The sequence below is a fragment of the Phasianus colchicus genome, chromosome 9, assembly GCF_987193195.1.
Source record: "Phasianus colchicus chromosome 9, bPhaCol1.hap1.1, whole genome shotgun sequence".
Taxonomy (NCBI): Eukaryota; Metazoa; Chordata; class Aves; order Galliformes; family Phasianidae; genus Phasianus; species Phasianus colchicus.
This window is the reverse complement of record NC_143444.1, coordinates 2923396-2937448: the sequence shown is the minus strand read 5'-3', so window position 1 is coordinate 2937448 and position 14053 is coordinate 2923396. Positions and strand designations below refer to the sequence as shown.

Below are 14053 nucleotides of genomic sequence, written 5' to 3'. Positions count from 1 at the left end.
GCGCTGGGCAGGCCCTCCCTGGGATGGCTTGCACGCCCTCGCTCTCTGCACTTGCTGGCACCAGCGACACACGGATCCATTGCCCCGTGCTCTGAGCCCAGCACTCAGCCAGGAGAGAATAAAGACAACACTGAATCAGAATTCTACATCTACAGGACTGGGTTTGTCATCTCCAGGAGCTGCCTGGTGTTTGCAGCTTCGTGCCTCTCCTCTCGCTGTCCCCTGATGCAGCTGCAGGTGCAAACCCTGCGCAGAACTGGGAGCACATTCCTGATGACAGCTGGCATCCGGCGGCGAGCCGCTGCGTGTGGTGCGGCTGCGGAACCTGAGGGGGACAGAGAGCTGTAGGCAAGGGGCAGAGGCGAGGCCCTGCCTGCTCTGTACATGGGTTTTCCCTGGGAAAATGAGCCTGCATATGGCAGGGCGCACACCGCTGCTGGCCTCCGTGCCAGTTGGTGGGACATTTGAGCTGGGCAGGCCCTCCCTGGGATGGCTTTCTGTCTGGGGACGTCCCTAGGCCATCCTCCGGTGCCTCTCTGAAGCACCTGGGGCTCTGTGCAGGTCCTCTGTCCTCTGCAGAAACCTTGGCAGCATGTGGTCTGGCAGCGGTTGCTATGGGAGACAGATAGCAATAGGCAAGGGGCAGGGTGGGCACCAGGCAAGGACCTGCGTGCTCCCCTAGCACAGCTTTTCCCTGGGAGGGAAAGCTGTCCTGGGCACAGCAGAATGGTGCGCATGGAGTGCTGCCAGCCTCCGAGCTGCTCACAGGGCTGATCAGGCTCAGCAGGCTCTCCATTTGGGGACATATCTGGGACATCTTCTGATGTCTCTCTGATACGACTGGAGTTCTGTGCACCTCCTCTGGCCTCTGCGGAAACCTGTGAGGGGAGAGCAAAACCAGCCCTGTAGGTTCCTTGCCAGCAATACTCCAAGTTCCAGGTTATCTTCTCCTGGTTTGTCAATCATGCCCCTCACATGAAGGTAAGCCGGGGTAACCCCGGATGTCCATCTTTCTGCATGGAGCTGGATGGAAAGAAGACAGTACCAGGCATCTCCCCACAGTGCACACTCCAGTACAGCTCCTGTCTTTGCCTTCATTTCACACTTGGTCCTGACCACATGGACTTCCCTCACCTTGTGCTTGAAATTGACTGTACTTTCTGCTCCTTTGCATGCAGATGAATGTCCCTCAGGTCTGGGTCCTGCAGCCACAGGGGAAGCTGAAGGCATGGTCTTCATCTCACCAGAAATGCTTGGTGGCACACTGGCTGCCTCAGCAGCTTCTTCCTCATGGCTGTCTTCCCATTCTTCTTCCACACCCTCCACAGTATCAGGGCAAAAACAGGAGAGTGTGGGCGTGCTCTCAGCCATCACTGCAGTGTTCCTGGTATCCATATCCAGCATGCCGTGATCAGTGCTGGCATCGCTGGCAGCACTGTCAATGGTCTCTTACTGTGTGTACTTAATTCTAATATCCTGGCTTTGGGAAGCACAAGATGCAGGGAAGTGGCCATCCACCCTCGATGTCATGTTGCAGAGGTCCAGCATGCCCCAAGCAGTGTCGGCAGCACTGGCCCCGTCATCTGCTGCTTGGAGCACGAGAAGCCTGGGCGTGCCCACACTGTATGGCTCAGACACGTTCCTTACAGTGGACTACAGGCATCTGGAGGCCAAGACTGCCCCTTCAGCAAAAGCTGCCCCAAATGTTTCAGAATTGATTACTGCCCTACAGGAACAGGCTCATCCCTTTCTGGCTGCCATTGATGCCTAAGACAGCTGTTTTATGGTCCCCTTGAAGAAGGTGGAGGACAATCAATTTTGCATTTACTTGGAGGGAGTGCAATGCACAGTCACCTGATTACCCCAGGGGTACAGACACTCGCCCACTCTGGCGCTTGGAGCATAGGCACAGAAGCTGGAGAAGCTCACGTTGGACCACGGTGTCCGGATTTATCTGTATACTGATGATATCCTCATAAGGGGGAATGATGATGTCAATGTAGGGAATACCCAAGCCTTTGCAGTGAGACACCTGAGGAGCCCTGATCCAGCTGGGACACTCCTGGTCTCCTCTAGGTAGGTGTCTGGCCGTGCCACCCACCACCATGGAATTTCCCTGGGAGGACTGGCCTGGATATGGCAGCGCATGGAACGCTGTCAGCCTCCATGCCACTTGGTGGGCCATCTGAGCTTGACAGGTCCCTCCCTGGGATTGTTTTCTGTCTGGGGATGTACCTGGGCCATCCTCCGGTGCATCTCTGAAGCACACGGAGCTCTGTGCACGTTCTTCAGCCTCTGCAGAAACCTGTGTGAAGAGAACAAAACCACACACCTGTATGCCACTGGCTGGTGATGGTGTGGGTGCCAGGGGTCCAGGGGAGGGATCCCCTTTCCAGGCCCCTTTGATTGAAGGCAAGGCAGGAATAACAGAGGGGCTGTCCACCCTAATGCATGGAGCTGGTTGGAAAGGAGACAGCATCTCCAGGCATCTCCCCACAGCGCACACTCCAGGCACCACTCCTGCCTCTGCCTCCAATTCATGCCTGGTGCTGACCTTGCTCACCTCATGCTGAGGGCCCACATCTTCTGCTCCCTCACATGCTGACACATGCTCCTCAGTCATGGGATCTGCAGCTACAGATGAAGCTGAAGAAATGGCCTCCACCTCACCAGATGGCTCATCGGATGTGCTGGATGTGATGCTGACTGCCTCTGATGCAGCATCTTCCTCAGAGTCACATCCCCAGTCTTCCTCCACATTCTCCAGTGTTGAAGGGCAAGGACAGGAGGGCGGGTGCATGCCCTCATCTCTCACTGCATTGTCTCTGGCATCCAGCGTGCCCTCAGCAGTGCTGGCAGCACTGTCGCTGTCATCACTGGACTCTTCCAGTATAACTGGCAGTCTAACAGTCCACTTTCTGGAGTCACCAGAGTCAAGAAACCAGTTACCAGCCCGGGATGTCGTGGGCCAGATACCTGGCATGCCCTGACGAGCGCCAACATTATTGAATGCGTCACCTCTTGCCTGGAGCCTTCGCTGCCTGGGGCTTCTCACATTCCTTGGCCAGGAAATATTCCAGTGTGACAACATCTGCTCGTTTCTGTCCTCCTCACGAATTCTCCGCATTGCTGGGATCATAGGAGAGTACCCAGAGGGCTCCCTGTTGATCTCGCTGGGATCTGGCAGTCTCCGTGCTTCTCCCAGACCTTGTCCGGAGGATTCAGGCATGGCCATAGCTGATTCTTCTCTTTCTCCTCCCTTGGACATTGGCAAGGGGAGCGATACTGCATCAGTCTCCTCTGCAGAGCTTGCAGCCTCGGAAGAATCTGAGCTTTCTGCATCTTCCAGCACTGATACAGGTAAAGGCTCAAGGTGCCCTGCAGGCCCTGGCTCAGCATCCAGAAGAGATGGTGAACACACAGCGTGTACCTCATCAGATGGGGCAAGAGATGCAACTTGCAGGGTGCCAGATGACTGTCCTGCCGTTTCTATCTCTGCAGCCTCTTCCAACTCTAGCTGCGAGTCCTGGACTATAACACCTCTGGCTGAGGAATCATCAGAAGCAGAAAACTGGCCCTCAGCCCTCGATGTCACACTGCAGATGCTCAGCGTGCCCTGAGCACTGTCAGCTGCACTGGCACTGTCTTCTGTTGCTTGGGGCCTTAGCAGCGGGGGCACGCTCATGCTATTTGGCCAGGAGATGTTCCAGTGTGGCAGCATCTGGTCCTTCTTCGCCTCATCCCGGATTCTCTGGATTGCTGGGTGAACTGGAGGATATCCATATGCCTCCCCGTAGACCTCTCTGGGATCTTGCAACCTCTGTTCTTCTCCCAGAGACTGGTTGGAGAATTCAGGCATGGTGGTAGCCGTTTCTTCTTCTTCTCCCTCGCATGCTCGCCAGAAAAAAGGTGCTGCATTGGCCTCCTCTGGAAAGTATTCAGCCTTGGAAGAAGTTGAGTGTTCCCCATCTTCAGGACCTGTTACAGCCAAAGCCTCAAGGTGTCCTCCAGGCCCAGGGTCCGCAGCCAGAAGAGAAGCCGAAGGCATGCTGCCTGCCTCATCAGGTGAGGCAAGAGATGCGCTCCACAGTTTGCCAGGTGAACATCCTGCGGATTCCCTCTCAGCAGTCTCTTCTAATTCTTGCAGCTCAACCTGCACTCCAGCATCCCTGGTTCGGGAACCACCAGAGGCAGGAATCTGAGCCTCAGCCCTCGATGTCGCGGAGCATACGCCCAGGTTTCCCTGAGCAGTGTTGGCAGCACTGGGCCTGGGCACGCTCACAGAGTTTGCCCACCGTGTGTTGCAACTGGACAACATCTGCGGTGTGTGCTGAGGTCTCGGGGCAAGTACTGGGAGTCTGCTGACTCTAATGCCACGTCCTCCTCGCCGAGCCGCTCTCCCGAGAGTATGTAGATTTTCCTATTTAAACTTACACATTCACTGTCTAAATGCAAAGACTGACTGTGAAATATCACTTTGTTTAATTACCCTAAGTTTGCACATTGACTAGTGAGGCAAACAAAATGAAGCATTCCAAAACTGTGCTTATCAGAATGTTAAAATATCTTTCAAATTAAGATGGCGTATGAGACTTGGCCTTTTGATCTTTGAAACTACTCACCACTTACAAAGAAAAGGAAGCTATAACTGGAAAAACGGGTTATTTCTTTATCAAGGAGTTTAGATCCTCAAAGAGGCACCAAGTAGAGCTTTTTAATTAAGCTTGCTAAACAAATGCCTAATCTTTCTGTGCGAGTATTTGTTTTGCAGTAAGCAGCCCTTTTTGCCCTTCTTAAACATTGATTCATATCAGAGGCACTGCAAACACTGTATTTTAAGAAGATCATTAAGCCTGATTATTAAGACTGGGAGCAACACACAGAGCCACAGCAATTGTTGTAGCTGTTCCCAGGCTTCTTTGGAGAATCCTCGTGGCTGCTCTGGGTGATAGCTTGCTCCTGGCTGGCTGGAAGAGACTACACCTTTTATCCACAGATGGTACTAGTGGGTCTCAAACCCTCATTCAGCAATCAGCTGGTGAAGAGACAGACAACCAGGCAAATGAGGGCAGCAAGGAAAGACAGTGTGCAGCCTTCAGCAGTGCTTGCAGCGTGGCCACAGGGACACAGCAACTCTGCTGAAAGCTACACAGCATGAAGATGTGCTACGTGTTGTGACCACCGTGGGCTGGAGAAACAGTATGCCTTTAGCACATAGTAGATTTTAACCCAGAAGCACATCCCAAGAGAGGATGTGGTTGACCAGATGTTGTTTGAAGGGTATTTGGGGTGGCCTCATCTCAGGGAGTTGTGCTGTGGTCAGAGTGCAGAGGGACCACGTGAAGAAGCTGTAGGAAGTGGCAATCGCTGAGGAAGACAAACAAGGGTATGAACAGTCCATTTAGATACCTCACCCTCTGTTTCAAGGGAAGAGGAAAGCAGGAGACATATGACAGGCCGGCCCCTACAGACCGTGGGCACCACACGGAGCAGATCTCCATTGCAGCCATGAAGCAGCCCATGGTAGGCGCGGCCTGCAGGAGGCCGCAGCCATGTTGTGCCCACAGGAGCAGCCCCGGGCCGGAGCTGCGGCCATGGAGAAGGGCCGCGGTGGGGCAGGAGGGCTGGGCCAGCTGCTGCTCTTGAAGAGGAGAGTGTGGTGTTGAAGCTCTGGGGAAGTGCTGCCCGTGGGGCAGTTTCTACAGGATGGACTCCGGGGTACGGAGCCACTTTAGAGTAGCGCTTGAAGAGCTGCAGTCTGTCAGAAGCCCGTGAGGGATTGGTTTAGAAAAGATGGCTGCCGTGAGAGGGACCCTGTGTGGTGCAACATCAGAGCTTTAGGGACCGACCATAGCCCCAGTTCCCTGCTCCACTTAAGGGGACGACTTGGAAGAGAATGAGTGAATGGGAAAATGTTTTTAGTTTGCTTCTAGTTCCTCAGTGCTCTAGTCTGCTATTAACAGACAGAAACTTACATTCGTCCCCTAACTTGAGTCTGTTTTGCACACGATGGTCCTTGGTGAGAGATCTCCCTGTCCTTATCTCAACTGAAGCTCTCCTTCATTGTATTTTCATCCCTGTTCCTTTAAGAAGGGAGAGTGAAAGAGCAGCATGGTGGAGTGCAGCCAGCCAGCCCCGTTAAGCATACACACGTCTCCTGAATAGCCATGGCACTAGAGTGAAAATCTTATTCAGTGTATAAATTGAGACCACCATGGCTGGTAGTTAAAATCCTGCCAGCACACTCTCTTGTGTTTTGGAAAAAAAGGCTGGTTTTTTTTTTCTCCTGGAAATTTGTTCAGATATATTACTTAAAAACTTATTTCATTTGAAACCTGCAATAGTTTCAGATGCCTATATTGGCATTTTTTCTATTAATAGGAAATATATTGTCACTGGACTATATAGGAAGTGGGAAATAGTGTCACTGGATTTTTGTCTTCTATAAAATGTAAATAGTAATTGTATATAAATGTAAATATATAATAGCATAATATGTGGAATAATGGAAATGTCTATAAAATGTAAATATTTATATGAAGATATAAATTTGGCAGCAAAGTAGACATGGCAGTAATTTTTTGAGAATTGTTTGCTCATACATCTACATAATACAACAAAAATGTTAGTGCTTGTATGACAGCAAATTTTAAGTCCAAATCTGGAAATTCACTTATTTGAAAAGATGGGATGGGGGAGAGAATCAGAAAAAAAATGATTTGGTTGAGATAAAAACTGTTTACTAAGGCAGAAAAATAAGAGAGAAATTACAGTAGTGCTAATAATACATGCATACGTATATATACTTACAAAACAAATGATTCACAAGCAATTATCATCTGCCAGTCTCTCCCAAAGCAGTGGCTGCCCATCTCAGTCAAACCCGTCAGTTTTGAGGTTTTTTTCACCATGTCATACGGTATGGATTACCCTTGTGGCCTGTTTCATTAGAAAATGAAAAGCATGACGCAGCTCCCTTACTAGGGGTTCTGAAGGAGCAGTTAAGGTATAAAGAAAATAGCGATACTGTCGCCCATAGTTTGCCTCAAGAAAAAATCTACCCTCTAGAAGGATTGAAAGAAATGAAGGCAAGGCTAGACAAATTAGAGGCCTCTCCAGCCCAGATGCACCCTTTGATAAAAACCGAATATGCATTCAATAACAGGGAGGATCTAGATCCTCAAATGAATGTTAAAGGAATTCCCTTCTCAGCCACTGAACTAGCAAAATTGAAAAAAGATTTCAGCCGCTCTCCAAAGGAGTCAGAAAATGAGTATGTATGGAGGGTTAGTCTCACTGGTGGAGACCAGATACAGCTAATGGAAAAGGAAGCGGGAGGTTACTGGGGACCAGGAGTATTTTTAAGTACTGGCAACAATGGTGCTCCCTGGTCCTTAACACAGAGGGCTGCCTATTGGGCAGGTGGTCTCAATCCTCTAGAAAAGGGATACCCTCTTGCTATTACTGGAACAGTCGACCAGTTAGTAGAGAGCGTTCAAAAGGCTGCTTGTCTCCAAATGATGTATGATAGAAAGCTGCAGCCACACCACGAATCACCTATGATGATGCCTGTTGATCCTGAGAGAATGACTGCTTTAATTAGGGGGCTTCCAGAGTCATTGAAACCCATAGGCATACAACTGCAAGGAAAGATACAAGCTATGTGTCAGGGAGAGAGAACCCGGGCAGCGTTAGAAGGAACTGTAACATCTAACCATCTGCAGTCAGGGGACGTATGGGCGTGGAAGAAGGCTGTCCAAGAGTTAATCAACTATGGAAGAAAATATGGGTCAGTGATTTCTTCCGCCAGTAAATTTGAGCCAAGGGAAGTAAGACTTGCAGCGGTCAGCCTTGCCCCCAGGCCACCTAGCCCAAAGCTCAGTGGGACTGGAAGGGTTTCATTGTCAGTAAAAACAGATAGGCGGAATATTGATCATAAAGGTAATTGTCTCTGGACACTGGGCTGGCAAAAGGATGCCCCGTGAGATCTGATGAATGGAATACCCACTGTCAGGTTAGAGAAATTAGTTAAGTGGTGGCCAGAACAAAAGCTCAAGACCTGGAAAGCAAAACCTGAGCAGCTATCCAATAAAAAACTGATGTCTTCGCCCCTCCCAAGTGACCGGGGTGGGGGCAGTGAAGGGTGGATGCATTAGAAAGCTTACCACAAAGGGAAACCAGATCCTCCATTTAACACCTTGTGTCTAAAGGCCTCACCACTCTTGCCAATTACCCCTGTGAGTCATGATCCAGAGGCTGATAAGCCAGGGAAACACTCTTATCTCCCTGGCCAGCCTGTGCGATTGACTCAGCTAACATGAGGCCAGTTCCCTAACCTTAACAGAATCCCTTACCAAATATCCTTGGAAGGCTAAAGACACCCCGAAAAAAGTAATATGAAATCAACACTTCCTCAATTGTTCCCTCATTTTTTAACCATATTTACAAAGCCCAAAAAGGGCAAGTTGGTTCTTGTTTTATTTTACAGAAGATCCCCGTGGGCACTTGACAGAAAGGCTAATTTTAAGGCTGATTTTAACCGTTTGTGTTTTGTGACAGAAATACTGAAGATTTGATCATGCTAGAATACTGAGTATACCTCTTAATTACATTTTTTTGGTTGCAATCATATTGTGTTTTGCATTGTTGTGAGTGTGGGTGGTGATTGATATCAGTCCTTGGATCTGTTAAATTTCACAACTGGGTTCAGAGTTCTTACAGGTCATCCTGGCTTACTGGTACTCCCTGCACAGTGATACCATTTCTTTTGACCCCTTCTTTCACCCCTTTTTTTCAAACTGATTATGATTTGCATGTGACTCCTCCACAGTGTTTCCAAATTCCTAACAAACTGGGAAATGAATCAAGAGACCCATCTAATATCTGTTAGATGTGGGCACAAAAGAAATCTATCGTAAAGCCTTTTGCACTGATGCTTTTCAGTGTCACACCAGTCCAGGAGTTCCATCCAAAACATGGTTGTTGGAAAGTGTCTAAGTTTTGATAAGAGACGTGTATGTTTTTGGGATTACTCCTCTTGATGGTTTATACTGTGGACTATCCTGCACACACTATCCTGTGAAAAATTCTGTAGACTGTAGCAATACTTGAACTTGCCAAACTAAGATTTATATCTCTCAGCATTTGAATTGCTTTGGAAATGTTCAAGTGGAGAGTTCTCGTGATACTAAATCATCTTAGAAAACATTACATGGCAAGTCCACATATTGTCAAATTGGACTAGATACGCTTTTGATGAATTCACTGAAGTGTAATATTGTATGGGTGTTCATAAACACCACAACCTCTACTGAAGAATTCCCATCTGGATCTTGGCTTACACTGGGAGTTCCTGGGTGGGGAAAGCAGCTGACACAAATAGCTCTATTTGTTTTACTTACTGATTTAATATTATTGGCTATTGTTAAAGGTATGGTTATTGCCAAATGTACAGTTGTCTCTTTTCACTTTCTGCACTTGCTGCCACCACCGACACATGGATCCATTGCCCCGTGCTCTGAGCCCAGTAGTCGCACTCAGAGACCAACCATGCATGAGTGACAGATCAGACAGCACTCAGGCAGGATAGAATAAAGATGGCATTTAATCAGAATTCTATGTTGACAGGATGGAATCAGAATTCTGCATTGACAAGATGGAATCAGAATTCTACGTTGACAGGATGGAATCAGAATTCGACATTGACAAAATGGAATCAGAATTCTATGTAGACATGATGGAATCAGAATTCTATGTTGACAAGATGGAATCAGAATTCTACGTTGACAGGATGGAATCATAATTTGACACTGACAAGATGGAATTAGGCATCTCTGGGGTGCTGCCTGGTGTTTGCAGCCTCGTGCTTCTCCTCTTGCTGTCCCCTGATGCAGCTGCAGGTGCAAATCCTGCGCAGAGCCCGGAGCACATTCCTGATGACAGCTGGCATCCGGCGGCGAGCCGCTGCTGTCTTCATCTTACCAGCTGAGGAATGAGAAATGCTTGGTGGCACACTGACTGCCTCAGCAGCTTCTTCCTCACGGTTGTCCTCCCATTCTTCTTCCACACCCACCATGGTATCAGGGCAAAAACAGGAGGGCGTGGGCATGCTCTCAGCCATCACTGCAGTGTCCCTGGCATCCAGCATGCTGTGAGCGGTGCTGGCATCACTGGCAGCATCGTCAATGATCGCTTCCTCTGCATACTTAATTCCAATACCCCAGCTTTGGGAATCACAAGAGGCAGGAAAGTGGCCATCTGCCCTCGATGTAGTGGCGCAGATGTCCAGCATGCCCCAAGCAGTGTCGGCAGCATTGGCACCATCATCTGCTGCTTGGAGCACGAGAAGCCTGGGCATGCCCACACTGTATGGCTCAGACTTGTTCCCAGTAGACAACATCTGCTCCCTTCTTGCCTCGTCACGGATTCTCCGGATTGCTGGGTGAATTGGAGGACATCCATAGACCTTCCAGTACATCTCTCCGAGATCTTGCAGAATTGATGGTTCTCCTAGAGATTGACTGGAGGACTCAGGCATGGCCATAGCTGGTTCTTCTCCTTCTTCTCCCTCACTCAATGACAGGAAGAAGGGTGCTTCGCTGGCCACCTCCGGAGAGTGCGCTGCTGTGAAACAGTCCGAGTCTTCCACATCTTCAGGCACAGATATAGGCAATGGCTCAAGGTGTCCTCTAAGCCCAGCACCTACATCCAGAAGCGAAGCTGAACGTGATATTTCTGCCTCATCAGACTGGGCAAGACATGCATTCTGCAGGTCACCAGATGACTGTCCTGCAGTTCCTGTCTCAACAACCTCTTCCGAATCATGGTGTACATCCCACATTCCCGCATCCCAGGATAGGAGGTCCCCTGCCACAGGAATGGGGCCCTCCACCATCGATGTTGTGGTGCAGGTGTCCAGCATACTCTGAACAGTGTCAGTAGCACTGGCACTGTCATGTGCTGCTTGGGGTCTTAGCAGCCTGAGGATGCTCTCATTGCATGGGCAGGAGATGTTCCAGGTGGACAACATCTGCTCCTTCCTTGCCTCATCCTGAATTCTACGAATTGCTGGGAAAATTGGAGAATATCCATAAGTCTCCCTGTAGAGCTCTCTGGGATCTTGCAGTCTTGATGGTTCCCCCTTAGCTTGTTTGGACAATTCCAGCACAGGCATAGCTTCTTCTTCTCCCTCGGACACTGACAAGCGGAGAGATGCTGCATCAGCATTCTCTACAGAGCGTGCAGCCTCGGAAGAATCTGAGCTTTCTGCATCTTCCAGCACTGATGCAGGCAGAGGCTCAAGGTGTTCTACAGGCCCTGGATCAGCATCCAGAAGAGATGGTGAACACACGGTGTGTGCCTCATCCGACTGGGCAAGACATGCACTCTGCAGGTCACCAGATGACTGTCCTGCAGATTCTGTCTCAGCAGCCTCTTCCGAATCATGCTGTTCATCCTGCACGCCAGCATCCCCGGATATGAACTCTCCTGGTGCAGGAATGGGGCCCTCCACCATCGATGTTGTGGTGCAGGTCTCCAGCATACTCTCAACAATGTCGGTAGCACTGGCACTGTCATGTGCTGCTTGGGGTCTCAGCAGCCTGAGCATGCTCTCGTTGCTTGGCCAGGAGATGTTCCAGGTGGACAACATCTGCTCCTTCCTCGCCTCATTCTGAATTCTATGAATTGCTGGGAAAATTGGAGAATATCCATAGGTCTCCCCGTAGATCTCTCTGGCATCTTGCAGTTTTGGTGTTTCTCCCAGAGGTTCTTTGGACAATTCCAGCACAGGCATAGCTATTTCTTCTTCTCCTCCCTTGCATGCTGACAGGAGTGGTGCTGCATTGACCTCCTCTGGACAGTGCGTGGTCTCGTTTTCTGCATTTTCAGGCACTGATGCAGGCAATGGCTCAAGCTGTCCTGCAGGCCCAAGACCAGCGCCCAGAAGAGAAGCTGAACACACTGTCTCTGCCTCATCAGACAGGGCAAGACATGCATTCTGCAGGTCACCAGATGACTGTCTTGCAGTTCCTGTCTCAACAATCTCTTCTAAATCATGCGGTTCATCCCGCACTCCAGCATCCCAGGAGGGGAGCTCCCCTGGTGCAGGAAAGAGGCCCTCCACCATCACTGTTGTGGTGCAGGTGTCCAGCATACCCTGAGCACTGTTGGTAGCACTGGCACTGGCATGTGCTGCTTGGGGTCTTAGCAGCCTGAGCATGCTCAGATTTGGCCAGGAGATGTTCCAGCTGGACAACATCTGCTCCCTCCTTGCCTCATCCCGAATTCTCCAGATTGCTGGGTGTACTGGAGAACATCTGTAGGCCACCTGGTTGACCCCTCTGGGATCTTGCAGTCTCAGTGCTGCTCCCAGAGCTTGTTTGAAGGCTTCAGGCATGGTGGTGGCAGTTACGTCTCTTTCTCCCCCCTCACACACTCTTGGGAACAGCACTGCATTATTGGCCTCCTCTGGAGAGTGTGCAGCCTTGGGAGAATCTAGGTTGCCTGCATCTTCAGGCACTAATGCAGGCAGGGGCTCCTTGTCTTGCTCTTTGCCGCCTGCCTGCCCTTCTGGGCCCTTCTGAGCTGCTCTGGAAGATGGTGTAGTGGCAGCACGAGTGTCTGTGCTGCCCTCCTGAGCATCTCTCCAAGCTGCGTGGACTTTCCCAGCCTTGGTGGTCAGTCCCTGGGCCGTTCCTGCTGGTGTTCTCAGGCTGCTGGTAGGTGCTTGGCGCCCTGGTACTGCCAGCTGCACTCCGGCTCTTGGGCTTGCGGCTGCAGCACAGCTCAGGGACACCACGTAGTTCTGTCTGGGTCTGGCACTGCGACGCCCGAGAACAGCTGAGACTTCCAGGGCTGCACCCCGGCTCTCAGCCCCTGCTGTCCCATCCTGGACATGCAAGGTTCCCGGAGGTCTCGGGGCAAGGACTGGGAGTCTGCTGCCCCTGATGCCCACGGCACGTGCTCTGCCACTTGGAGATGGTGTGGAAGAGGCTGCCGCTGGCAGAGCAGGCAGCTTGCAGACCCCAGAAGCTGCTGCTGCACGCCTGGGTGCTGCTGCCGGCAGCCCCGCCCGCCTTAAGCGAGGCAGCAAGGGTGGCTGAGGCTGTCTGCTTTGGCCACTGGCACCGCCGCCGGTCGCCGACTCCAGGAACTGCCGCCCGCCCGCCTGCAAGAGAAGCCGAGGAGAAAGGCCGAGTGAGCGCGGTCCTCGCCGCTCGCGCCGCACGCAGCACCGAGGGCAGCGCTCAGCCCGCGGGCGGCTGCCGCCCCGCTCCCCACAGCCGCACCGGCACAGGGCGGTCCCCACGCGGCGCGGGAAGACGTCCGGCCCCGCCTCCCTCGGGCTCCCTACCTGTGCGCGGCGGCTCCCGGAGGCCCGCGCGCTCTCCGGGCCGGGCAGCGGCGGCAGACGGACGCCGCGGAGGGACGAGCCCGGGCTCCGGCCGCCCGGCGGCACCACCTGCGGGGAGAAGGAGAACCGGGATGGAGGCGGCGAAGGCGCGGCCGGCGTCCCCCGCGGCGGCGACTTCGACGGCCGCCGGCGGCCCGGCCGAGCCCGAGCGCCTCCCTCCCCGGCCCGCACCTGTCGGCGGTCGCGCACGCGTGGCAGCCCCGCGTCGGGCTGGCGGTCGTCCTTCTTCTCCCGCTCCTCGCTCATCGCCGCGTCCTCGCGCAGACGCTCGGTCGCACGCACCCGGGGGAGCCGCGTCCTCCTCGCGGAGCCGCTCTCCCGAGAGTGAGCGGCACTCTCTCCGGGGGACTCCGGCCCCTCGCGGCGGCCCCGCGTCACAATGGCCTTGGGGCGCGACGCCGGCCCGCGTCACAGAGCCCCGGCGGGCTCCGCAGCGCACTGCGGCAGCCCTCCGCGCCCGCCTGGGCAGCCGGCTGCCCGGGGCTCGGCGTCGTCCTGACGACGGCGGGCCACTGGCGGCACGTCGCGGCAGCGTGTGGGGCACGGAGCGCTGCAGGCAGGGGCCGCTGCAGGCTCTCCCTGGGACGGTGGGCCTGGATACGGCGGGGCACGCAGTGCTGCCGGCCTCCGTGCTGCTTC

General features: G+C 52.5%; 1 protein-coding gene across 1 annotated transcript; it reads right to left on the bottom strand.

Annotated features, from left to right (window-relative positions):
• Window positions 1-149: 149 nt before the first annotated feature.
• LOC149916734 (uncharacterized) lies at window positions 150-13660 on the bottom strand. Its single transcript, XM_090145756.1, has 5 exons — window positions 13282-13660; window positions 10019-11196; window positions 2564-4420; window positions 2236-2305; window positions 150-325 (listed from the first exon to the last, which is right to left on the bottom strand). Exons 1-5 carry the CDS (start codon window positions 13658-13660, stop codon window positions 150-152), a joined length of 3660 nt encoding a protein of 1219 aa, XP_090001882.1.
• Window positions 13661-14053: the final 393 nt, after the last annotated feature.